Source organism: Neltuma alba, unplaced genomic scaffold (genome assembly GCF_004799145.2).
Source record: "Neltuma alba isolate B1F8T4 unplaced genomic scaffold, ASM479914v2 tig00013327_pilon, whole genome shotgun sequence".
NCBI classification, from domain to species: domain Eukaryota; kingdom Viridiplantae; phylum Streptophyta; class Magnoliopsida; order Fabales; family Fabaceae; genus Neltuma; species Neltuma alba.
The window spans coordinates 1-26,679 of NW_021637601.1; the positions used below are offsets into that span (position 1 = coordinate 1).

General features: G+C 34.2%; 2 protein-coding genes and 1 long non-coding RNA gene across 4 annotated transcripts; 2 read left to right on the forward strand and 1 right to left on the reverse strand.

Moving 5' to 3' along the window:
* Positions 1-672: 672 nt before the first annotated feature.
* LOC114736311 (protein ACTIVITY OF BC1 COMPLEX KINASE 7, chloroplastic-like) lies at positions 673-8,402 on the reverse strand. Its single transcript, XM_028924099.1, has 8 exons — positions 8,296-8,402; positions 8,024-8,107; positions 2,390-2,474; positions 2,186-2,247; positions 1,952-2,026; positions 1,705-1,809; positions 1,282-1,418; positions 673-768 (listed from the first exon to the last, which is right to left on the reverse strand). The coding sequence occupies exons 1-8, from the start codon at positions 8,359-8,361 to the stop codon at positions 690-692; spliced, it is 693 nt and encodes a 230-aa protein (XP_028779932.1). The 5' UTR covers positions 8,362-8,402; the 3' UTR covers positions 673-689.
* LOC114736312 (uncharacterized) lies at positions 2,414-12,608 on the forward strand. Its single transcript, XR_003739339.1, has 3 exons — positions 2,414-2,508; positions 6,276-6,277; positions 12,598-12,608. It is a non-coding gene; the product is annotated as an uncharacterized LOC114736312 (long non-coding RNA).
* Positions 12,609-18,081: 5,473 nt separating this feature from the next.
* Positions 18,082-26,285, forward strand: LOC114736310 (putative serine/threonine-protein kinase). Of its 2 annotated transcripts, XM_028924097.1 has the most exons (8): positions 18,082-18,521; positions 21,092-21,489; positions 24,116-24,232; positions 24,422-24,549; positions 24,670-24,883; positions 25,117-25,348; positions 25,659-25,815; positions 26,045-26,285. In XM_028924097.1, exons 1-8 carry the CDS (start codon positions 18,133-18,135, stop codon positions 26,258-26,260), a joined length of 1,851 nt encoding a protein of 616 aa, XP_028779930.1. In that variant the 5' UTR covers positions 18,082-18,132; the 3' UTR covers positions 26,261-26,285. The 2 variants fall into 2 exon arrangements, with proteins under 2 accessions (XP_028779930.1, XP_028779931.1); XM_028924098.1 differs by lacking the exon at positions 21,092-21,489 and having other exon boundaries at positions 18,423-18,521.
* Positions 26,286-26,679: the final 394 nt, after the last annotated feature.

A 26,679-nucleotide genomic window follows, 5' to 3' on the forward strand; every position in this document is an offset into this window, starting at 1 on the left:
TTAGGTTTTTGAAATTTTAAAGGTTTTTTTAGATCTTTCCTAAATTCTTTTTTTTTTTTCAGAATTCTCTTGAATTGCCGAGAGAGCTGGTCAAAATCTCAGTGAAACACTGAAATTATTGTCATATCTATTTTTGGTGTGAAGAGCAGAGTTGGACGCCTGTCTTGAACAAATTTTAAGCATCTTCCGCACTCGTAAATATTAGACGGCCAATAACTCCTTTGGCATTTGACTCTATTTAGAGGGACAATCTGGTCCATCTGAAAAATCATTTACTTCAACTGCCACATTTCACATTCTGGATTACTGACCTTGTAATGACAACGATTTGTATCTGGATATGATAACAGAGAGCGATTTGTACCTTAACATATCATTCCCACTGACCTACCAGACAACAATTTCAAAAGTGCAGCACAGCTTTTTTTGTCTTATAATGCACAAATCCCTCTTAAGTAGGGATGAAGTGTGGAAACAAAGAAGCTATGGCATTTCATTTGCCTTGAACTGACTATATTACTGTATATGTCTTTGCAGTATCATCATCGTCTCCTATCTTGCTACTGTGAAACTCGTATACTTGGATATTTTCAAGGAAAAAAATTAGAATGTTGTACAGTAAAAGGAAATGTAAGAGTAGAAACACACACACACACAACCTTGAAAGAATCGAATTTGTATGGTATATGTCATGTCATTTTCTCAAATTTATCAAGCTTCTTTACCCTTTGCATAGACTTGAAGAACAGCGTCATAAAAAAACCTGCATGACCAGGTAGTGCTAATCAGCCACATGAAAGGGAAGAACTGAAGACTCAAACAAGAACATAAGGTTATGGATAATCTCAATTTCTTCAGATATTAAACTTAAGAGACAGCCATAAATCGTGTGACAACCACATAAAATTGGCATTCATAATTTCAGACCCCCTGCAACACAAGGGTGCTGTGCAGAACCTACACGATAGAAATCCATTGACAAGAAATTGCCTCATTGAGTGGCCATGGAAGCTGCAAATGTGACCAGCCAGATCATTTAAACCAATGCTCGCTGTTGGATCTCTGTTGTCTAGGCTCTGCACAGCACCGCCAGATGTCCAGGATAACAGAGCTGCATAAATTGTGGGTCCCAATTAAAAAGATGTACCTCAATATTACTATGGATCCCCGTCATTTGTCCCCATCTTATATTAATATTGTCAATTTTTCCCCCAAGAAAAAAAAGGTACAGAGAGAGGATGAACATCTTGATGGAAGCGTTATAATATATAGTTAGCTGCACCAACAAAGGATCCATTTGCAATGGCGATATTGCCTTGGGTGGTCAAGGTGACGCCAAAATTTAGCAAGGTTCCTCCCAGTACTGTATACGTAGTTGCCATTTGCAGCACTGTTGCTTTTTGAGCAGCTCTCTCAGACTAAGAAACTGGGTCACAAGTTTGAGATGAGAATTTGTACGCAAAATAATGGCATGTTCATATATTATTTCTGTCAAGGGGGAAAATGTTACATTCCATGCCTTTTGAGGTCAGAGGAATGCTTTTTATTTAACAACTTTTTTCATAACTTCACTCTTGTGTATAGGCACATCAGAATAAATTATGTAGTGCTAACTTTGTTTTTGTGATTATATTTGACCTCCTTAGTTCATTGTTCTGTAGACAGTCCTGTACGGATATATATTTTTTTAAAACAAAAAGTTACCTCAAGCACCCGGACCAGGAGTCTCAGATCCCTATCCTCAAGCTGCTTCACAAACTCATCTATTCCCTGTACTCTGTATGGCATTGACATAGTCGAGGATCTTGCCTAACAAAGGAACAAATGGTACAAGTTGATTGATTATAGCATCATTGAATAATCGTGTTTTCAAAAATTTCCTTGTGTCAAGGAATATCATCTGGACCGGAAAAAAAAAAAAAAAAAAGGAGTTCCAGATACTGTTTCATACGTCATCTGCCTGTTTCCTTATTTGCTCCACTAGTCGTGGCCCTGTCTGCTGCTTTTGCCGTACATCTAGAAGTTCCTGTACAAAATTAATATCAAATTAAAGTAGACAGTGCTACGTGTAACTCATGATCATTGTCGCTTATTACCTGGACTCCACGGGATGTATGGAAACCCACTTAGAGTTAGAAAAGTTATCACATTATGAGAAAACTACTTCGTCAAAGAAAATACGCACCTGAGCATAAGGTGCAGCAATCTTCACGAAGGAAAAATCTGGATTGAGTCTGTAACCTATGCCTAGTAAAAAGGAACAAGCAGCAGGCAGAAGAAATGGGTTAAAAAGAAAGGGCAGACATCAAATCATATTCACTAATTCCTCTTTCTGCTATTGGACTACTGACTGAATAAAATTTTCTGAAGCCCAAAGAAAGAGGCACACCTTCAAGAGTTGAGAAGGCCCTGATAACAAAGGTGAAAGTGGATGGAAATCGGAAAGGTTGATCTTGAGCTATAGCAATTAAATCCTACCACAAAAAGCCCCAGTTTACAAACTGCCAGGTCTAGATCATGAGGGAAAATGCAATAACCCTTTAAATTTTGAGCAAACTCCCTCATCAAATTTAAAATAGGAAAATAAGCCCCATAATTATCACCCCATAATGGAAAACTTATGTTTCGATAAGTGAAACACAGAAGCTGTCCTCTTTACCAATGACAGCCAGGGAATAGAAAAGATTGATGCTATTCTTGTGAGCAGGAACTATAATAGTAAAAGTATGGTTGTGTTTTGTATCGCACTCAATACTATCTATGCTCTTAGAGGAATTTTTTGAATTGCAGTTATATTTTTGGTGTGTTTAATAATTTTTCTTTTTACTAACACAAACGTATGTATCTTGAAGTATTATATCATGTATTTTCCAAAACAGAAATACCGATTTACCGGGTACGTCATGTATAGTTATCTCCATTATAGCAAGTCACGAATGGCCCAAAGTTGAAGGAGAGGCCATTTGCATAGCTTTCAAAATTATTATTGTTGAACACCGACCTGCTCCAAGAATCCCTAAAACACACGACTACGGACTGGAAGAGAATTATTTTATTGAATCACAACTGAGAAGGAATTCGCATAGATGGGCCAACAACAGACCCAATATTTATATACAATGCGCAGCTCTATGATCCTAACTAAACGGCTCACAAGAATGGGCCACTGATGGGCTTACAGAAACGAAGTACAACCAACAACAAATACAAATAAATTTATTCTAATATTTCCAACACTCCCCCTCAAGTTAGGGGCTTGAAAATATCTATAGCTCCTAACTTGCTCAACAGGCTTTTCTGTACATTTCCCGCAACTGGTTTTGTCAGCAGATCTGCTTCCTGGCTGTGGCTCCTAACATGCTCCAGATCAATCAGCTTAGTCTCCCATTTCTCCCTAATGAAATGACAATCTATTTCTATGTGTTTTGTGCGTTCATGAAAGACTGGGTTGGCTACAATATGAATTGCAGCCTTGTGTCACAATAAACCTTCATAGGTTGCCTGTGATCTATTCCCAAATCTTTCAATAAACTAACAGCCCATACCACCTCAGAAGTTGCCATGCTTAAGGCTCTATATTCTGCCTCTGCGGATGACTTTGAGACAGTATGTTGCTTCTTAGTTTTCCACATCACAAGAGATCCTCCCAGCTTTAACAAATATCCAGATACAGATCTCCTTGTCATAGCACAAGACGCCCAGTCTGAATCGCAATAGCATTCCAAAATTGGTTTCCCTTCTGAGCTAATGAAGATTCCCAATCCAGGTGTGGCTTTCAAATACCGCAGGACATTTCTAGCTGCTGCCATATGAGCTTTGGTTGGCATCTGCATGAACTGGCTCAAGGTCTGCACAAAATAAGAAATATCAGGCCGGGTCATTGTCAAATATATCAACTTACCTATCAACCTTCTGTACTTTGCTAGTTCTCTCAATAGGTCTTCTACACGGTTCCTCTTCTCATCATAAGCAAATAACTTCAGATTTTGAGCCATTGGAACTCCTATTGGCTTGCAACCTGTCATGCCAGTTTCAAACAATAGATCCAGAACGTATTTTCTTTGTGACAAAACAATTCCTTTCTTAGCCTTAGCTACTTCAATCCCAAGAAAATATTTCATTAGTCCTAGGTCCTTAATTTTAAAATGATTACGCAAGAATTCTTTAGTTTCAGCAATTCCAGACTCAGTGCTCCCTGTAATCAGTAAATCATCAACATATACCAAAATAAAAACAACCCCTTGCTCAAAATGTTTAATAAAAAGAGAATAATCAGCCTTGCTTTGTGTAAATCCTCCTCTCTGCAGTGCTTCAGACAATTTTTGATTCCATTGTCTTGAAGCCTGCTTCAAACCATAAAGGGATTTATTCAATTTGCAAACCATTTGCTCCCCCTGTCTCTCAAAACCTTGAGGTATTTTCATATAAACTTCCTCATCTAAATCACCTTGTAAAAATGCATTATAAACATCCATTTGATAAAGATTCCATTTGTTAACAGCAGCCAATTTTAATACTACTCTAACTGTAAACATTTTCACAACAGGAGAAAAAGTCTCATGGTAATCAATACCCTCCTTTTGATTAAAGCCCTTGGCTACTAATCTAGCCTTATACTTTTCTATACTACCATCTGCATTATATTTAATTTTATAAACCCATTTGCAACCAATAGCCTTCTTACCCTTAGGCAAAGATACTATGGTCCAGGTTTTGTTACTTTCTAACGCTTTCATTTCAGTTTCCATGGCTTTAACCCAGTTTTCACTTTGAACAACCTCTTCATAACAAGATGGTTCACAATTAGAGTCAATAGAAGTTAGAAAACACATATGATCAGCTGACATGTGTGCATAGGAAAGATAATCATCAATAGGATATTTACAATTAGGCTTTAAAGGATAATCAGAATCAAATTGCAACAAGGAACATACATAGTCATTTGCCCAATAGGGGGTCTTCTAGTACGAACAGGTCTTTGACTCTCAACACTGGTTTGATTTCTACGGTTATCACATTCATCATCTCCTCCATTGTTTGTCCTGTTATACATAGGATCTTCATCATTATTATTAGCTGATTCTGGTTCTGCAATGGTTCCAGAATTTTGATTTCCAGAATTTTCTGATTCAAACCAAAACATTGATCTCACACCATCTCTTAACGTATCTTGAAAGTTGTTTCTAACGTCCCTGAAGGGAAATTTATCTTCTACAAAGTGTACATGTCTGCTGACAAATATGGTATTTTGCTTTAGATCTAGGAGCAAATATCCTTTTGATTATCTGGATATCCTAGAAAACACTAGGGATTGATCTAGACTGTAGTTTATCACTGACCTTTAAATCAGTGGCATAAGCAAGTGACCCAAAAATCCTCAAATTACTTAGGTCTGGTTTGACTCCATAAATCCTTTCGTAAGGTGTTTGGTAGTCTATAACCTTTGAAGGAATCCTATTCACCAAATATGTCGCCATTTTAACACATTCCCCCCAATACTTAATGGGTATTCCTGACTGTAAGATAAGACTTCTAGTGATCTGCATAATGGTCTATGTTTTCTTTCTACTACCCCATTTTGCTCTGGTGTATAGGGACAAGATGTCTGATGAATTATGCCTCTCTGTTGAAAATAAACTTTCAATTGATTGTTAGTAAACTCAGTTCCATTATCACTTCTAATCCTTTTTACATTCACAGAGAACTGTGTTGAAACATAAGCAATGAAGTTTTTAATGTGAATTTCAGTCTCATTCTTATGTCTCATCAAGAAAAATCCAAGTTCCCCTAGAAAAGTCATCTACTAAAGTCAAGAAAAACTGAAAGCCTTGATGCGTGGGGTTCCTATAGGGTCCCCAAACATCCGCATGAATCAAATCAAAGCTTTTCTGAGATTTAATAACACTAGAATTGAAAGGGAACTTAGTCTGCTTGGACTGAATGCAAATATCACAGGAATTAGAAGTTTTATTCAAAACAGAGTTTTCAGTACAAATTTGATCAATGTGTCTTATCACAGATATGGGGGCATGTCCTAGTCTTTTATGCCATAATTCGATATCACAATCCTTTCTAAAGGGTCTCTGATTCTGAACAGTATTTGCCAAAACAGGGGTATCTGTCACTTTTAGCACATAAAGCCCTTTATACTCTTTACCAATCATCTTCATCCTCCCATCCTGAAGGCCCTGCAGTACATAGAGATCAGGAAAGAAGGCTGCCATGCAAATGTGTTCCTTTGTAAATCTAGATATGGATATCAGGTTAAATTCAAGACGTGGTGCATACAGAACATCATGCATAATAACATTTTCAGCAATAGTGACAGAACCAACATGAGTGATAGGTAATCTATCTCCATTCGGTATTTTAATTGTCTTAATCGGTCCATTATACTGCTTATAATCATCAAACAAGTCTAATTTACTAGCCATGTGAGTGGTTGCCCCAGAATCTAAAATCCAGTGTGTGTAAGTTTTAAAGTTTGGTATAGGATTGATCAAACCTGTACCCGTTAAAGCGTGTACCGTAGGCTCCACATCTTTGTTCAACATCTCCAAGATTCTTTCATATTGCTCCTTAGTGAAGGTCGGAGCTACTGTTGTGACGGCGTGGCCTTGAGGGTCAGGGTCTTTGACTGAATCAGCTCCCCCTTGCTGAAATTCCCTCTGCTGTCTCCCTTTGTTTCCTCTGAAATTGGCTGGATACCCGACAATCTAGAAACAATTCTCCCGAACGTGCCCCTTCTTATGGCAGTGAGAGCATTCGGGTGTAGTGTCGCCTCTGCCTCTTCCTCGACCACGTCCCCTTCCTCTTGCGGCCATTGCCAATCCTTCAGTGGGGATGTGTCTATCTGCATATGAGATAGAACGCTGAGTTTTGTCCTGGACTATCATTACATATGCCTCGTTTACTGACGGGAGAGGAGACATCAGTAAGATCTGGCTTCGTGCCTGATTGAAAGTCTCGTTGAGACCCATCAAGAACTGCAACAGCTTTTGTTCTTGTATGGCGTCCGAATATGCCTTCGCCGTTGCACACGAACAGGAAGGAATTGCCACGAGTGCCGCCTATTCTTCCCAAAGTTCTTTCAGCTTCGAAAATTATATGGTAACCGGGTTCGTGCCTTGCCGAAGGGAGCTAATTTCCCTGTGAAGAGCGAAGACGCGAGATCCACTCTTTTTGTCAAAACGTTCCTTCAGTTCGATCCAAACAGCGTGCGAGTCTTGGAAGTATATGATTCCGCTGGCTAACTCCTTCGAGATGGAATTAAGCAACCAGGAGAGAACAACCGCGTTACACCGTTCCCACTGCGGTCTGAGACGCTCTTCTTGGTCGGCTTTCTTGCAAGTGCCATCGATGAAGCACAATTTATGTTTGCCGAGCAGTGCGATCGTCATCGCTCGGGACCAAACAGTATAATTTTCAGTCTCGGTGAGAATATGGGGTATGATCGCCGTCCCCTGCGTGTCGGACGGATGCAAGAACAATGGATGTGAGAAAGGGATACCTTCGACTGTGCCTTTCTCATCTCCCATCGGATCGGTCGAGTAGGGTTCCGGTGCGGTGTGTCAGTGTGTTGGGCCTGAATCGGCAGGGTCCCTTCGTAGCCCTAAACGATCGTGCTCCGTGGCTCTGATGCCATGTTGAACACCGACCTGCTCCAAGAATCCCTAAAACACACGACTACGGACTGGAAGAGAATTATTTTATTGAATCACAACTGAGAAGGAATTCGCATAGATGGGCCAACAACAGACCCAATATTTATATACAATGCGCAGCTCTATGATCCTAACTAAACGGCTCACAAGAATGGGCCACTGATGGGCTTACAGAAACGAAGTACAACCAACAACAAATACAAATAAATTTATTCTAATATTTCCAACAATTATGCTCAACCGTACCAATAATTATCAATCTTAAGATGATTGTTGTCGACAAAGGGAAAAGAACACCCAGAGTAATGTTAAAAGCAACCAAAAATTCATTGATCCATTATCAGTAATTATGCACATACTTCTCCAATTGCAGCCAAAGTTTGCTGCTGATCCGGTGTCCGGCTTAGCAAATTGTCCAAGAAAAACTGTACAGATCTCCTTACCTGGAAATCACAGTAGGCATTCGTAACTGTAAGATGTGTATTACAAGTAAAAGCACTGAACCAAGATAAACTGTACAGATCTCCTTAGATAGAAGACACATAAAGGCATTTATAGCTCTTGGACACCGATTATGAATAAAAGCACTGAAATAGAAATCTTATCGAGTCGAAGAAGTTTATTTACTTACTGATGATAAGTCTCCACTGGGTTGAAGGGCACCAAGATCAACAAGGCATTGCATAAGCTGCACCATTGCTGCATGTTAGTTCTAACATTTTTGCGATAAAAATCTTTACTTTCATCTTACTAGATGCATGAGTTAGATCTTCTGGGAATAGTTTGAGCAAGAATCTCACTCAAAGAAAGCTAATAGCCAAGGAGAATCTCTAAGAAAACAATGAAATTCTGATTATGACTCAAGATACCTTTTACAAATTGACATGCGATTGTTTATAAGTAAGAGAATTCGCCAAACTCCCTAAAGTATATGGACCACTAGCAAACTGACTCTGAAAGTGGCATAGCAGACCTCAACATGTTTAATTTAAATAATAAAAATACCTAAAATGAGATACTTGACTAATAACTGACACCTACTACTAGGAGTGTTCAATTTGTCCTGTCCTGGTCGTTCCGTCCCGGTCCCGGTGAGTTCGGGACGGACAAAAACGGGACGGGACGGGAGGGACGCAGGACGGGGTCGTCCCGTCCGTCCCATCCCGGAATTTTTTTTCTTTTAAAAATTATTTATTAATAATTATTATTAGATTATTCAATTTACTTATTAATAATAACTCTTATTTTTATGGTGATTTGTAGCTCTTAAGTTGTAGTAGTATCTTAACAAAATCTCCTTCGTCAATAAAATAATTTATAAAGTCATTATATAGTGTTTTTTTTTACGGTATTTTTTTTACACTATTATTTTTACACCTTTTTTATGCTATATAATTAAACTTTCTACATAATATTTTTTCTAATGTTTTTATCTTTAAAAGCCCAATAAAAAATAAGTATTATAACATAAAAAAATTCATATAAAAAATTATGGTATCTTTTTTTTAAAAAAAAAAGGGTTAAGGTGCGCCCAGCACCCCGAACTATTTACCCAGGTGCGTCTAGTGGCCTAAAGTAATTTTGGGTGCATCCAGTATCCTAAACTAATTAAAATGGTGTGTCCATATCCCAGGCTAACAGAAATGTTATGTTTAACTGTTACTTTCCTGACTCTGCTTAAAGTTGACCCCAGATATTCTACATGGTAGACACATGGGCACCCGATGTGTATTATTCTTACTCAAAAGTCAATTTATTTAGAAGAAGAGGAAGGAAATAAATTCAATTTTGAGTAAGAATAATACATATCGGGTGCCCATATGTCTACCATGTAGAATATCTGGGGTCAACTTTAAGCAGAGTCAGGAAAGTAACAGTTAAACATAACATTTCTGTTAGCCTGGGATATGGATGCATCATTTTAATTAGTTTAGGATACTGGATGCACCCAAAATTACTTTAGGCCACTGGACGCACATGGGTAAATAGTTTAGGGTGCTGGACACACCTTAGCCCTTTAAAAAAAAGGGGAAGCGGGACGTCCCGGTCCTGTCCCGGTTTCGTCCTGGTACTAACGGGACGGGACCGAGACGGGCCTGTCCCGGTCCCGTCCCGTCCCATGAACACCCCTACCTACTACCCCTAAACTTAGGTGACATCTAAACTGACCACTAATAAACAAACTATATATTCTGCCAAGAAATAAAGTCTGCTATATTACTGCTTTACAAATGACCTCCTTCTACCATAGGTGATAAGTGGTCTGTTACTAGATAATTATTCCCCCACATTCTATAAAAGGAATCAACAAAAGTTCACAAAGATATAAAATGTTCTAATACAAATAAATCGACCCATAGCAGTCGTGAAAAATGTTTAAACATTTCCATTTCTTAATTATCAAGCTCTCTTCAGTTTTGGACCAGCCAAAGAATCATTTCATAAGATACTAGAAGCAGACGGAGGAAGAAATTTATCCTGAATAGGATATCGAAGTATCTATCATTTGACAGTCGACAGTTAGAATGAGATAATATATAAAATTTGAAGTGAACCATGACAGACAGCAGAAAGCTAGACCTTCTTAGCATCCTTCTCATAGACAGAATAAAAAAGTTCAAGCAGCCTCTCTCGGGTGAATGACCTGATATCCCCCATCATGCCAAAGTCATAATAAATAAGTGCTTCATCCACATCAACAGCAAGATTTCCAGGATGAGGATCAGCATGAAAGAATCCGGTTTTAAGCATCTGCAAGAAGCAAAATGTGATATATTTCCACCCAATACATTTTCACTCTTGTTGACAAGGTATAGAGTTGTTTAAATTTTTTTTTTTTTTGGTTTTCCGGGGGGGGGGGGAGGACAATATGCATAAAAGTGCATTTTTAATTCTCAGCAACAGAAAAGTAATCATATTCAAATCAAATACCTGAATCAAGTATGCTTCAATAGCACGTGATGAGATCTTCATTCGATCACAACCTCTTGACGTTAGGGTATCCACCTGATTTATTTTGATACCTAATCCAGAAGTAAAATCATGATAAGATGGGTTAAGAAATTAAGTTCAGTAAAACAATGACATGCAATTTTTCAACTTGAAAAGTATTATTAGGATCCATTGGTAAAACCAAAAAGATTAAAAAAAAAATTACGTTAAAGTGCCAAAGAAGGAATCTAAATCTAAACACACAAAAGTATCATGAAATCTACAAATAACTCGCAAGTCACTTATGTGTCAATAAGTTTTCATACCCAATTACTAATATACCTCCATTAAAAATTATTAAAAACAAAAACTTAAGCTACAAGCGGCTAGACCTCTAGCGACCAATGGTCAATTTTTAGATGGGGAGGTCTTAATAGGATACAACCCCAAACCATTTGTTTCCTAAATTGGTTGTTAACTATTGACAGTCAACACTAGTTTTTCAATGATGGGGCAATATTGTTACGATTTTAAACTTTCGAGATAAATTTGGACCCAAAATACTTTCGAGTGCTTAGTGCTCTTGAGTGAAAACTTCTAAGACAAATTTACACCTTAACCCAAATAAAAATAATAACTTGGGGGTATGTAAATAACAACTTGGGTTTGAATAGAAAACAATTCAATTTTTTGTGAATAGAAACTTGAGTCTATAGAAATAGCAACTGAGCTATGTGTCTATAACAACTTGAATTTGTAGATATAACAACTTAGTTTAATGTAATGACCATTTCACTTTAAGTTATTATTTACTTAAACCCAGCAGTTTGTTTACTGATACCAAACAAGGACAAGGGCAAGGAGATAGTTTTGAGTTAAGGAGGCCTTATGAATTTTGTGACAATGTAACGTCATTATATTGTATTTGAAGAATTTTAATATAATTTTATAAAGAGCCTTGGAAAATGTGAATCTATAACCATGCATTTATAATATGGTAATATTGTTATGAATGTTGGTTTTGGTATAGCTGGTTGGTGTGGCATGAAAAAGAGGAAAGAAATTCAAGAAATTATGAATAGGGGATAAAAAGGGTTTAAAATTGGACGATCTTGTGATACAGAAAATAATGAGCAAATGAATGAATTGGGACCTAAGATTTTGCAAACTTATAGATCTCATTTTTAGCTTTAAATCAAGTAGGAGATCATCAAATTTGGAATTTTGTGTTAAGAGTTATGGCCTTCCAAAGTTAGGCTAAAATATCAGAAAATTAAAAAATTACCAAATGAACAGTGCAACTTTGTGAATTTTCTGACTCTGTTTTGTGATGATATGTAACAATGAGTATTTTTCCCTAAAAGAAAGTATTGCAAGGTTCAAATAGAGCTTAGAACCATCTCATTTTGATTTTTCTACAACTAGTTATGAGTTTTCAAAGTTTGCCAAAAATTCAGTGTTGGATGAATAGCAACTTAGGTCTAAATTTTTAAATTTGGAATTTTCTTACCTTTAAGGTTTAAATAATAGTTCCAAATGGCTCTATTTGTGATATAATGTGAGATAAAAGGAGGTGTAACACTTTTTGGTATCATAGCAAAGGTTCTGGCTTTGTATAGTTCCACTGTATTGATTAATGCATGATTAATTGTTAGTTATTATTTGTGAATTGATTGTATTAGGCTGTGTATTATGGAGTTGATATAAGTGCAGAAAGAAAGAATGGCTTGTTGTGAAGCAAATCTAGGGGCATAGTGAATCAGAAAATATGGGGGGAACCATACCTAGACTGGTACCATTCACTAGTTGAAGACCCTAACAACCCTACTCCACCATTAGGGTACAACCAGCTATTAAGTGAGATAGAGGACATACACTCAGAGGTAAATTCCAACCAGATCATATAGCTCAACAATGATGCTCAAAGTGTCATGAGACCTAGACCAAATCTAGATGAAGCAGGCCCTAGCACAATCAGGGAAGTGCTTATTAGTGTGGTAAGACCTGATCAGATCAAGGCTAAGGACCTGCCAATTATGAAGAGACCCTTATTGGTGAAGAAAGAATCCAAAGGGTATGTGATATTTTTCTAGAATTCCTGGAATTGAGAAGACATATTGATCAGACACAGAACCAGTACGCCACCATCTATATGGATTACCTCTTTTATGTGAGGTTGTTGCATAATGAGGTAATCGAGGAGAATCCAAATGCAGATGACACCCTCTGGAGCTAGGTATTGCTAGCACTGCAAGAAAAAAGACTTTTAACGGTGGTTATTAGTGGTTTTCATGGTAGTTTTGGAGGCAAAGTTGATATAGTCGACGTTGAAAGGTTTACAAAACACTGTGGTTGAGAACTGCCGTGAAAAATTGATTTTCCATGGTTGTTATGTAAAAGACCGCCGTGGGAAGTTTGATTTCCACAGCGGTTATTAACAAAACCGCCGTGGAAAGTTAACTTTCAATGATGATTTAATTAATAACTGCTGTTATAGTGTCATTTTCCACGGCGGTTTTTTACATAACTGCCGTGGAACTGCCGTGGAAAAGAGTTTTAATGGTGGTTATTTAATAACTACCATTAAAATTTAATTTTTTAAAAAAAAAACATTTTGCGTGATTTTCTTGTTTACCACCCTGCAGTTTACAGTTCCAAATAAATATAGGCAGTACAGAATACATAGAACAAGACCATATGGACAATTAATTAACTAGCTAATTAATATATACATCAAGCATTGAAATTTCTTTTAACATAGGCACAAAGCAAAAATAGAGAACCAAGAGAACTCAGGGGAACCTAAGACCAAAAAACATGTATAGGAACTAAAAAGACCAGTATCTTGAAATAAAAGTAACAACTTCTGTCTGTACAATAAAAATAATGAACATGTGTAGGAGGAAACCAAGAGAAAATATCTAACAATGAATTTTTTGAGGAATGACCTAATTATTTGAAAGTTTCAGCATTCTATAACAATATTGTTGACAAAGTGTCCCTCATCAAGTTGATGTCATCCATGGGATATGGCGTAACATTTTGAAATACCTGTTAATAAAAAATAACATAGTGAACTTAATAAAAAATGTGAAATGAATTGAAGAATGTCTTGCAATGTAACTTATATTTACCTCGTCTAATTTCTTAGTCACCCCTGTTTCAATAATGTCATTCATATAGCGAATAACATAATATCGACATTCAACATGTCCTTGTTGACAAAATGAAATATAAAATTGAATATTAGACATTATTGATTATAAACATGAACTTTAATTCATCTAAAAAAGGTTTAAAAGTATATATTTAGCTCAAAACAACATACTTTTGGGAGAATCCATGTTGGTAGTTGTCTATTTTGTTTAATCGCCACAACATTAAAACTATGAAAAGCCCTATCAACAGTATAAAAGAAAATGATATTAGAGCATGTTTTTATAAACTTCACACGTAATAAATATATAAACATAAACTAATGTGTCGATGACATCTCTGGTTTCTTCGGATGGACTTCCACAGAGAAAATCAAACCAGTATAACTTAACCTCTAGAAATGTAGAGGTTAGCTTTAAATTATTTAAAGCTGGAATTTTTATGGGTAAAGGATCAATTTTGGAGAAAATTTAATTAGAAGAGTTATAGACCAAAATAAAATTTGAGAAAATTTGGGAAATCATTTCTCATTTAGAGAAAGCTATTGGTGCAAGGAAATAAGTTTTTTGAGACAGTGAATTTAATAGGATTTGAGAAAAATTCAACCAGTTCTGTGAAATTACACTATGTGGACCTTAAGCTTGGTGAGGTCAAATTTTGTTTTCCTATTTTTCTGACTTGAATGGTGCCATTTATACAGATTGAGGACCTACATGGAATAATACAATTTATTTAGGATATAGTTGCAAGAATGGATTTTTTTTAATAAAATATATGGAATTTCACATGTAGATGATTAGGTGTCCTATGAGGTGGCATTTTGCATTAAATGTGGAGAAAACCTCAGTCCCTATATGGTGCCATATCAAGGGAGAATGGAAGAAACTTGTACATCTATATGTGATAAAAAAAACAAGGGCTAGCATGGTAACATGTGGCAAGTTAATTCTATGAGTAGACTGCCTACAGAAGCAAGGGGAGTGATTAGTTCTAATTGTTTGTGATTGTTTCCCTAATGCCTCTTTATGTGTGGTTAAGAAGCATGAATCATGGTATGTTGATCTAGCTATCTCTCTCTCTCTTAGATTGATTCCTCCCTATTTTTCTAGGTTCAGGTACACAAACTGAAGAGTGACGCATACAAAGGTTATTAAGAAGTTAGACAAGGTAAATATAAGTTATATTGTAATTCTTCAATTCTTTTCACAATTTTTTATCCAGTTGACTAATGAATTTGTTATTTTTAGTTTACAAGCATTTCAAGATAGTGTGTCATATGACCCTGAAGAAATCAACTCAATAAGAGATACTTTGTCAATAACATTACTTGAGAACTTTGAAAACATGAATTAGTTAAGTTATTCACATTTTAGTTCATTGTTTATTATATATGTTTAGTTGAAATATTAATTAGTTAAGTTGTTGATTATTAGGTGTAGTTGATTGAATAAGAATTGGAAACATTAGTTTTGTTTGTGTTAGGTTTGAATTTATGTCTTGAAATGGTTTTGTATTTTTTTGTTATGCTTGTTAGAATTGGTCTGTAATCGGCATTCTAGGAAGGTTGCATAGAAAATTGAATCAAAATTTGTATTTGAAAAAAAAAAAAAAACCTTTCACAGCATGAAAGAGATTTTTAACAATGGTTACACAAAGTAACCACCATTAAAATCAAACTTTCTATAGCAGTTAAGTTATAAAACCATTTTGCCCAGTTACTTTTTCATGGCGATTACTTTATAAAACCATCGTAAAAACTAGTTTTTCATGGTTGTTATAAACTGTCGTGAAATTCTTTGTTTATAATGTCAACAGGATTCACTATTTCTTAAAAGCCACTATGAAAAGCGTTTTTTAATTGCTGTTAAAGGTCTTTTTGTGGTAATGTTACAAGGACTTTATCGAAAATATGCCCAAGATTTTAAACGGGCTTGATCGAAAATACAGTGGATAACACCTGGTCAAAAGAAAAAAAGGGTCCCACCATTTAAGATGGACGGACGTTTGGTGGGTTAACAAAGCTAGCATTTTAGACCTATTTTGAATTGATTGTAAGTGTATTTAGACCAGTGTTTTAAAAGCCGGACCGGATATCAAACCGGAAAGATCAACGGGTCATGGTTCAAACGGTCAGATCGGTTGAACCGTCTGGTCAGACCGGTAACATAATAATTAAATAAAAATAATATTATATAAACATATGATAACATATGTGTGTAAAAAAATAAAAAATCAAATTGTTAGATAATTTGAAAATATAAGTATATAGTTCAATTTCATCATTTTAGTAGCAATTCAACCCATCATAGTTAAAATATTATCAATGTTACGCTAATTAATTTTAATATAAATGAAAACTGATTCTAATTTATCTTTAAATAAACCAAGAATTAGTTTACAATTTATTTAATGTCACTTTTGTAATTGTGATGAAATATATAAAAAAATGTCTTTAAAAAATTATTCAGAAAAAATAGTTAAAAAAAGAGGATGAAAATATTAATGTAAACTAAGGTGATTAAATAGTTATCTATTTGTTAAAAAAATAGTAATTTAAGAAGTCAAAGAATAAAAAAAAGTTGATGACTTGGAAAATAATAATCATCATCATCAAATATACGTTTATTATTTTTGCCAACTATAAAATATGCATTTATAATTACGTTGAGATTTGTTATATGACATGTTTTATATTTAAAAAATACTCATAAAAAATAAAAATCAAAAGTAAAATGTGTAAAGTCTTGTCAATACGCGTTTTACCACAAGTCTGCAACATTTAAAGTTATCTTCCCTTCTCTATGTGAGCCGATCAGACACTTTCCCCTAAGCAGTTGAGCTGTCCACTTTCTGCAACTATTTTCTTCTTCACTCCCACAATGTCGACTACTGAATTTCGCAAGGTCTAAAACGGCATGGATGGAGGTTGCAACTTGCATCTATGGAGAAAGAAGGAAAAGAAAATGTTATTGGTAAATTTTATTAATTTTTGTTCTTCGATTTTATTATCATCTCCATCCCCTTTTCTTTTTCCTTCTTCATCGTTGTAATTTTTGCCATAACACCACCACGAACCCATGGAGAAAGATGAACAAGGGAGAAAATGAGTTGGCTTGACGGTAGAAAAAAGACGAAGCAAGTGGTGAGCAACAGAAATTTCAGACTCGTTTGGTTTTCTTGAAACTGCTCCGGCTTCCGGCTTTAATCCGAATTCCGGCTCAAATGCCGGCTTAGGACGGCCTAAAGCAGTCCAATCCTTTGAACGGTTAAAACATCCCAACCGAACCGGGAAGATGAACGGGTGAAGGTTGGACCGGTCTGACCGTCCGGTCCGGTCCGGCTTTCAAACCATTGATTTAGACCCATGATTTGTTTATGGTCCAGCTGCACTTTTGACAATTGTTCATGGATATTTTTGTACATTTGCTCTAAGAACTAACGTTGCAAAGCCAAAACCTATAGCTCAAAATTATAGATATCAAAACCAAAATAAAAACAGATTATATAGCCCGAACATCATATTAATACTTTGTCAAATTATCAAAAACACGCAAGTAAATAAGCATGCAAGTCATGTCTTGTTGCTGCGAGAGATTTGACTTTTTGACCACTGTTGAAGAGTCACGCAGACACGCAGGATTGCTTTTTCAACGTTGCAGTTGCGGGGTCATCTTCATTTGAGTGACGATGTCCACTTTGTTGGGTATATTTTTAGTCCTCCAGTCCTTTCATATCTACCTACCCCCTTTAATTTGGTTCTTGGACGTAGTACTCTCCCTTACGCCAGGTACTGGGTAATCAAGGGATTGAGATGCTCTAAGAATTCTTTTCCCTTTTTTCCCTTCTCACAATCTCATCTCCACTATTAAATTAAAATATCATTATAATACAATAAAAATAATTAAATAGATTTAAATAGTTAAAATTTATTTTTTTAAATAACATATCCAATTATAGTATATGAAAGAAGAAAAATACATGAAGTTAGGCATACATGCATAATTGAAGAACACAATAAACGAGGCATAACATAAAAGCTACAATTAAAATTGCTTCAAACAGTTTAATCTCTGCATAATAAAAAAGTTTAACTCATAAAATATCTTAATAATAGTTTTATACAATAGTACATCTGAATCAATTTTTTTATATTTAATAGTACAAATGAGATTATGAGGAAAAATGAGAGAGTTGAAAATTCTAAAAGAATTTTGAATCCGCTTTTCCTTGTGATGAGGTTTTGGCTACTAATGGTGGAGGACTTCGAATTTCAAACCATGGCCCAGAGCGATAAAAGACTAGAGCTAACCTAATTTATCTATAATAAACAGACTCATCCCTTCACTATTCTTCATCCATCGTCCTCTCTCTCTCTCTCATCATGCTTCTGCAACTGCAACAAAAGGCCCCCCTCTTCTTAAGCCTCATACTCTGCTCATGGTGGACCTTTGACGGCGTCGTTTCAGATCCGCAGGGTACTATTTTGAAAATGCGGTGCAGCAAACACAACGCCAGTGACGTGTCCATCTTTCATGAGAACCTAAACGCGACATTACAGCACCTGAGAGAGCAAGTCAGAGACCAAAGCAAACACTTCGCCACGGCACAGTCATTGAAAGGCCACAATCCCGCCTATGGTCTTTTTCAGTGCAGAAACTACCTTTCCATTCCTGACTGTCTCGCTTGCTTCGACTCCGCCGCTGTGAATGCACGAAACTGCTCCGTGGGATTGAAGTGGGCTAGAATCCTCTACGATGACTGCTTTCTCAGGTAAAAGTACTCCAACTTTGATTTGACAAAAAATAAAAACCATCACAATGCGCTCATTGCTGTAATACTACATCCGATTCTAATTATAAGAGCTAGTTGACTAATTTGAAAAAATTAAAGAAATAAGTTGAGTTAGTTATTTGTTCTAAATAGGTGTTGTCTTTCTTAAAATATCTTTGCTAATCAAGTGTATTGACTAGAACTATTATTGTTAGAAGGGCTATTTTGAAAAAAAAATGTATAAATATGAGAGACAAAGTAGATTGGGATCTTATATTTAAGATCAAAATAAAAGTCAAATAGGGTCTTATATTAAGAACCGAAGGTAGTATAATTTAAGCAGTCTAAGATTTAATATAGATGATTTAAATTTAAAATATTTAACATGCAATTTTTGTTAATGATAGATTTATTTTTTAAAGAAATGTTAGTTGTAAGATTTTCTTTATTTTAAATTGTATATCTATTAAAATAAAAAATTGATTAAAATACATAAAACTTTAAATTCAATTTGAACCATTCAAAATCAATCTAAATAGTTCAAATTAAGATAAACACTTTGAGCACAGAATGTGCCCTCAAAAAAAAAAAAAAAGGGAAGATGTTAATTGGGGGCTTAATAACCGACACTCATGTGATGAATTTTGTAAGCCTGTCAATTCTTCTTCTTTTCTCTGGAAAAAAAAAACAATATTATTAATACCCATGATTACATATATGAAAGAAAAAGAAAAGAAGAACTATTATAAGGTCTCAAGAAAAAAAAAATTAATTACCAAAAAATCTCAATGACAAATAAACAGCATAACAGTTGTTGGTTTTTATACTAAAACTTGTTATTATATACTCCTTAGTTGTCAATGGATTTTAGGATAATTAAATCCTTTCTTGAGTAGGCTATTACAAACATAATGACTGGCTATCAAAGTAGGTCATTACATATACTAAAAGCAAGTGCATACACCATATGGAAGAGATTGACAAAACAGTGGTGTCATTGAGATGGTGTCCCTTCTAAACAAGTCAATTTTGCCACATATATTCTCTTTCATATACAAATAGTCAAAGGTAACAATCCAATGATACACGGTAAGATCTCCAATTTCTATGATCAAATTGATAGCCAGATGATTCATGAGTGTTCGCTATCGATGCAAAGATTATTAAAGCCTTTTTCCTATGACTATGGTTCTAACTAAACTATACCGCTTTTAACAATCTTCATATTAACTTCAGTCCTTAATATAAAAACTAGTTAACTAATTTAAGTATATTAAAGAAGTTTGTTAAATAATCAGGCGTCATTTTCTCTAAAATATCATTGCTAATCATGTGTATTAGTTAGAACTATTATTTGATGGAATTTTCAACATGTACAACTACTATAATGACTACTTTAAAAAATAAATAAATAAATATGAGAGATAAAATGAATTGGGGCTTATATTTAAAGCCAAAATAAAAATCAAACTAGCTTTTTATATTAAGGATTAGAGGTCATATATAACCTATATTGAAGAGAGCCGGTCCAACTACTCCCTCCATCCTTTAAAAAAAAAAAAAAAAAACCACCTTCTCTACCTTCTCGTCAAATTTTTGGCTAGTTTTCCCATTTCACCCTCACTAAGTACTTGTTTTAATACTTAATATATTTATTATCTTATTATACTGAAGCATCATTGGTTCATTTCCTTATTCTCACTTATACAATCTCCCCTGTATTTTTGATTAAAAAAATTACAATTTTTGTATATTTATTGTTTCTAACCAATTTTAACTATTTTTTTTTTTATCTACATGATATTGTTAAATGTTTCTTATAAAAAGACAATAAGGAAGTAATAAAGAAGAGAACGTAAAAATATTATTTGAATCGCAAGTTAATGATTTAATGCTTCATTATTGGACATTGAATCTTGGGAGTCATTTTAAAAGTTGAGATCCTTACATGGGTTTGGTTGGGGAAAAATCCTTACGTGTGATTCATTTTATTGTAGCTCCTGGATATTCGTGAATAACGTTATTTAATATGTTACATATATTTGACTGAAATAAAATGATTATTTATAAATTTGGAAAACTAATGTCTAATAATAGTCTCATTTCTTTAATTTGGCATCAAATAATAATGGCCTTTTTAGAATGAAAATTAACCAGTTAAGAAGAATGAAAACTTGATTTAATTAATAATATGTCTCTAAGAAGTAATGAAACTAGAAGTTATGAATAGAGCATGCTAGACGTATTTTCATTTGTATTTCGGAAATTTTCTGTGTTCTAAAGGACGTTTGCAGTAAGCTATCTTCCAAAGAGACAGATACTTTTCGACCCTAAATATAGACAATAGTTACGAATTTTGATTTGGTATTATAGGTAAAATCCCAATAATTCATTTTGTCTATCAAATTAAATATTTTCCTGAGTTATAATATTGATAGGATATATTAAAAGGGTTTTCAATAATAGAAATAATGATTAAAGGAATATTTTAACTTCTTCAACCTAGCCAAATACCGAAAAAGACATTTGGCGACAACCTTTTATATGCCTTTGATGCGTGTTTGATGCAGGTACGACAACCTTTACTTCTTCAACCTAGCTAGAGACTACCCTAGTAGCATATTTTGTGGGAAGCAAGTGAAAAATTCCTCTATGCTTGCCTCAACGGCGCAAGAAGTGCTAACGAATTTGAACATAGTAATCCCAAGAATCCCAAATTTTTTTGCAGCTACCAAGACACCTGTGCCTAATAGTCATGGCTTATATATTTATGCCTTTGCTCAATGTGTTGAGACAGTCTCACAAAGTGGTTGCCAGGATTGCCTTTACCATGCGTTAATCAACTTTCATACTTGTCTTCCCAACTCAAATGCGAGGGCTTATGAAGCTGGTTGTTTCATGAGATACTCCACAAATGCCTTTTTTGCTGATAATCAAACCATTGATATCAACCACTTTTTGAAACAAGGTATGGTTTTAAACTTCAAATAGATTGCATATTTTACAGGCACTTAATTGGGTCAGAATATTTTGAATAAATGTTGAGATATATGATTATTCACTGCTACTGATGCTTTTTGTTTGGTTGAGATTTACTTAGAATGCATTATCTAGTTTAGACTAAGAAGTATGTAAAATGATAGGGAATGGGGGGAAAAATCTAAATGTGTTATGCCAAGTGTACAAATCCTAAGCCATTTTGCTTAAACACTTGCCATGTGTTATGCCGCCTAATCACACATGTGATCACAAATAATATTTTATTACACAATTCCATTTCTTCCAAACATGCATCTCAACAAATTGTATAATTTCCTCCATGTCCCCTCATTAAATTTGCATTAAAATAGGGAGCAAAATAAGGAGAAATTTGTGCTCTCTCTTATCCTTAATTATTCCTCCACCTATTTTATTTTACATCAGTATCGGGTACTTTTTTGGGTCTTAACTTACCCTATAACCCTGGGACATATTCTGGTACCTTTTTTATTATAGATAACCTTACATGGCATTATATAACATGCATATAGAGGGGGGATGCTCTTCCCTTTGTTCTTTTATTAAAACATTTAATGATATTTATTTCAGAATAAACTTGATTACATTCTCTTTATCGGTTCATGAATTTGAGAATCTGTCTCTGGGTACTAATACTGCCATTTCATTATGAGGAAATTCTCTAAATTTTATCAGCCCAAAAGTCAACCCATAAACATTTCAGATAGCGTATAAAAAAGTTTTAAATTTTGTTAAAGCCAACAACTTTGCTTTCTAGGGACGAAATCATTTTTAAAACCTATAATAATTCCTCAGGTATTTATTTCTGATTTTTCTCCAATTATCTGAGATCTCCTCATATTTTAAATAATTTAATTTTTGCTAGTATTCATAATTAGCCAAAAATCTAGAAATTTTATCAATTTGCTCTAGTGGTATTTTTGTTATTTTTAGCCTCGTACAGGCCTCAAAACCTCATTTCTCATTTTTCTGAAATTTTTGCAGAATTTTTGGGCATACTTTCCATTACTATCCTTTCCGGTCCAAACTTTCTGAATTTATGATTAAGTCCTTGCTTAGGTTTAGCCTGAAGGATTATCTCACTGAGGTTTCCAATATAACTTTTTTCCCTTAACCATTTCTAATTCCCATACCCGAGCTCTTGAGACTTTATCAAAGTCTCTAACTTGCCTGTCTTGTGATTTAGAAAATCCTTACTTTGTGATTTAGTCTTTAGGAATCTTCTTATCTTTCCAGGAGACTTTTGGAACTCTTGCTAAAAGGGAGTCTAATAGCCTGCCCATTTTAAGTTAATTTTGGTACTTCTAAATCTAAAATTCAAGATGTTACATTATGCTACATAATGCACATGTGATTATAAAACAATATTTTATTATAATTTAACTTTTTTCAATTATACCCTTAGACAAATTGTATATCCTTTCATGTCCCCTCATTAAATTAACATTAAAATAGGAAATAAGATAGAGAGAAATTCATACTCCCTCTCACCTTTGACTATTCTTGCACTTATTTCACAATTTTATACTATATCGAGTACTTTTTCAGGTCCTGACCTATCCGGTACTATTAGGACATGTTTTGACACCCTTTTTCTTCACAAATAATTTCACATGGCATTATATATGCATGCAGATAGAGAGAGATGCTTTTCCTGTTGTCTCTCTATTAAACATTTAATAATATTTATGTCAAAGTAAATTTAACCAAATTCTTTCTATCAGTCCATAACTCCGAGAATCTATTTTTGGGTACTGCTAACTTTTTTTTTCATGAAGAATTTGTCTAATTTTTTTCAAGTCAAACTCTAACTTATGAGTAGTCTATTTTGACTTTCTCGAGATACCCTCCTCTCTGTAAAATTCGGCTTTAAATTATTCTAAAGCTAACCTCTTTTCTTTTAAGGGTTGGGGGTACTTTTACAATCTTACGTAATTCTTTAAATAATTATTTCCCATCTTTGTCTAACTATTTTAGGCCTTCTTATATTTTAAATAATTAATTTTAGTCAATTTATTAAAAATCCATTTCATGGGTATTTTCATCATTTTTAACCTTGGATGGGCCTAAACACCTCATTTCCCATTTTTTGAAATTTTCAGGCATACTTTCCATCAATAACCTTTTCGGCCTGAAACCTTTCAAAATTACAAGTAGGTCTCTACTAGGGTTTAACTTCAAGAATCATCCCTTTGAGGTTTTAAGTATAATCTTTAGCTCATATTCATTCTCATTCTTCTTACTTAGCACTCGAGACTTCATTAGAGTCTCTATCTTTCTTATTTCTCGATTCCAGAAAACTTTCACCTTGCAAATTAGTCCCTGAGAATTCTTTTATCCTTTCAGAAAACTTCTGGGACTCCTGCCAATTAGGATCCAATAACTTGCCTATTTTAGGCTATTTCTTATATCTCTAGACCTAAAATTTGGGATATTACACAATTCATTCAAGGATTTAAATATAATACCTAATTGCAACATATGACAATTTAATTGTTTGTATGTACTTTTAAACTTTATGTTGGATATGCATCATGTTAATTAGTGTTAACTTGGATTGTTTTTTTCCCTTGCAGGTTCAAGGGATAAAGGGGCTATCATTGGTGAAGTTTTCGGAGGTGCAGCATTTGCTTTTATCCTTCTTGCATTATTTGCTTGGATTAGACTACCAAAAACTACTAAGGCTTCCATAGGTAAATACTATTTGAAAGGTTTACAATTAATATATATGTATGTATTAGTTTTAAAAGGCTAAACATGATGCTTTGGTTTTAATATTTTACATAAATGAAAAAGTGAGTGATGGATGTTTATTTCTAAGAATGAATGGTTTTTTCCTTTTTAATTTATGAAGCATATCTAATTGATGTTTTCACCAACAGGAGACATAATTGAAGCAACCAATTTGAATGGTCTGGTTACTTACAACTATAACGAGTTGGAGTATGCAACTAATAATTTTAGGGAACAAAATAAACTAGGAGAGGGTGGATTTGGTGCTGTATATAAGGTAGATTTCTTGTACTTCCAATATTTTTAATCAAAAACATGTTCTCTCTAAACTTAAGTTGTCTCTTACACAAGTCATGAATATAATTTCATAATTGAAATTCTTAATTCTAATAAACAGGGAAATTTGAAAAATGGAAAAGTAGTTGCAATCAAGAAATTAAATTTATGCAGCTCAAAAAGGATACAAGAAGATTTTGAAAGTGAAGTGAAGCTTATCAGTAATGTTCATCATCGCAACCTTATCCGACTTTTGGGATGGTGTATTAAAGACTATGATAGAATCCTTGTTTATGAGTACATGGAGAACAACAGTCTTGACAAATTCATATTCGGTAATATCCTATCAATTACAATATTTTATACTATTCATTAAGTGTTTCCTAATATTCATCTTTATCACATTATAACTTGTGCATATATTTTTAACCAAACCACATAATTACAAAAATATTTGTTAAGTACAAGCAAACATGTATAATTGTCTTCTATCTCCTGAGCATTATTTCATCATGATTCTTTCTACTTTTGCACTGCTAGCCCTCATCATTTATAAGCTTGAAAACAGGTAAAAGGAAAGGTTTTCTCAACTGGAAGCAGCGATATGATATAATTCTAGGCATGGCAAGGGGTTTGGCCTATTTACATGAAGAATTACATATTCGTATAGTACATAGAGATATAAAGCCTAATAACATCCTCTTAGATGATGATCTTCAGCCTAAAATTGCTGACTTTGGATTGGCAAGACTTTTACATGAGGAGAAATATCATCTTAGTGCAAACTTTGCAGGAACATTGTAAGTTAAATCAATTATATTTGTCTAATTATTTTAACTATTAATATAATACATGAATACTTCACACATTAACCAAGATGTATATTAAGGATGATATATAGAATACCTATGCTACACTAATAAATAATTTAAACTTTCTCTTTTCTTTGTAAAGCATGAATATTAAAAAAGAGTTCGTATCCATTTTCATGGCACAATATTATATTGTACATGCATGTCTATAAGCAATTGTGACTTAAAATTTATGTTTATGCACATGCATGCATGTTATTTTGGATCCATAATGTTAAAATTATTATGCATATTATAGAGGATATGCAGCACCAGAGTATGCAATTCATGGCCAACTATCTGAGAAGGTTGATGTCTACAGCTATGGTGTGGTTGTTTTAGAAATAATCAGTGGTCAAAAAAGTAAGGAATTGAAGGTTAATGATGATGTTGAAGGTGAATTCCTTTTACAAAAGGTAAGAAAATAACTATTAAAAAAATTCAGTCATTTTAGGAAGTTTACATGCAATAGGCTTTTTTTTAACAAGTCAGTAGAACGATTAACTCTTTTAAGAATGATAATTCTATTTTTTTTTCTAAAAAGGAACAAGAACTAACGTCTTTTTTTTTTTTGGGGTAAAACATCAGTTTGTATTATTTTTTCTTCCCTTTTCTTATTTCATTTCACTTTGATCCTACTTGTAGGCTTGGAAACTATATGCAAGTGGCACACCTTTAGAGTTGGTGGACAATACCTTGGAATCCAATGACTATGATGCAGAAGAAGTAAAGAAAATCATAGAAATTGGCCTACTTTGCACCCAAGAATCTGCTACACTTAGACCAACGATGTCTGAAGTAATTGGTTTACTCCAATATAGGGGTTTACTAGAGAGACCATTAATACCTATCTTATTTTGAAACTAATCCATAGTTACTTGCTCTACGCCTAATGAAAATTGCCTTGCGTTTTATAACATTATTAAGATGTTGTATTATTGACAAAATTTTGGTCAATTTGGTCAAGATAGGCTAACACCTATCATTTAACCCCTATTTAGTATGCATTCAAGCCCATGCATTGAAAAGTTATATTTTTATTCTCGGATTATTATTCATTTGGTAAATTCTAATTTTTTAGTCCAAATTTAAAAATTCATAACTAATTATAAAAAGTTTGTATTAAGGTGATTCAAGTCTCCATTTAAAGCTCTTTTAATTCTCTATAGGAAAAAAAAATACTTTTTGGTTCATTTACTTGCCTATTCAATACAGAAAAATAATGTGAAGATGTACTATTCATTTGGTCAAATAGTACTTTATGGTTTTTCTGTTCTAAT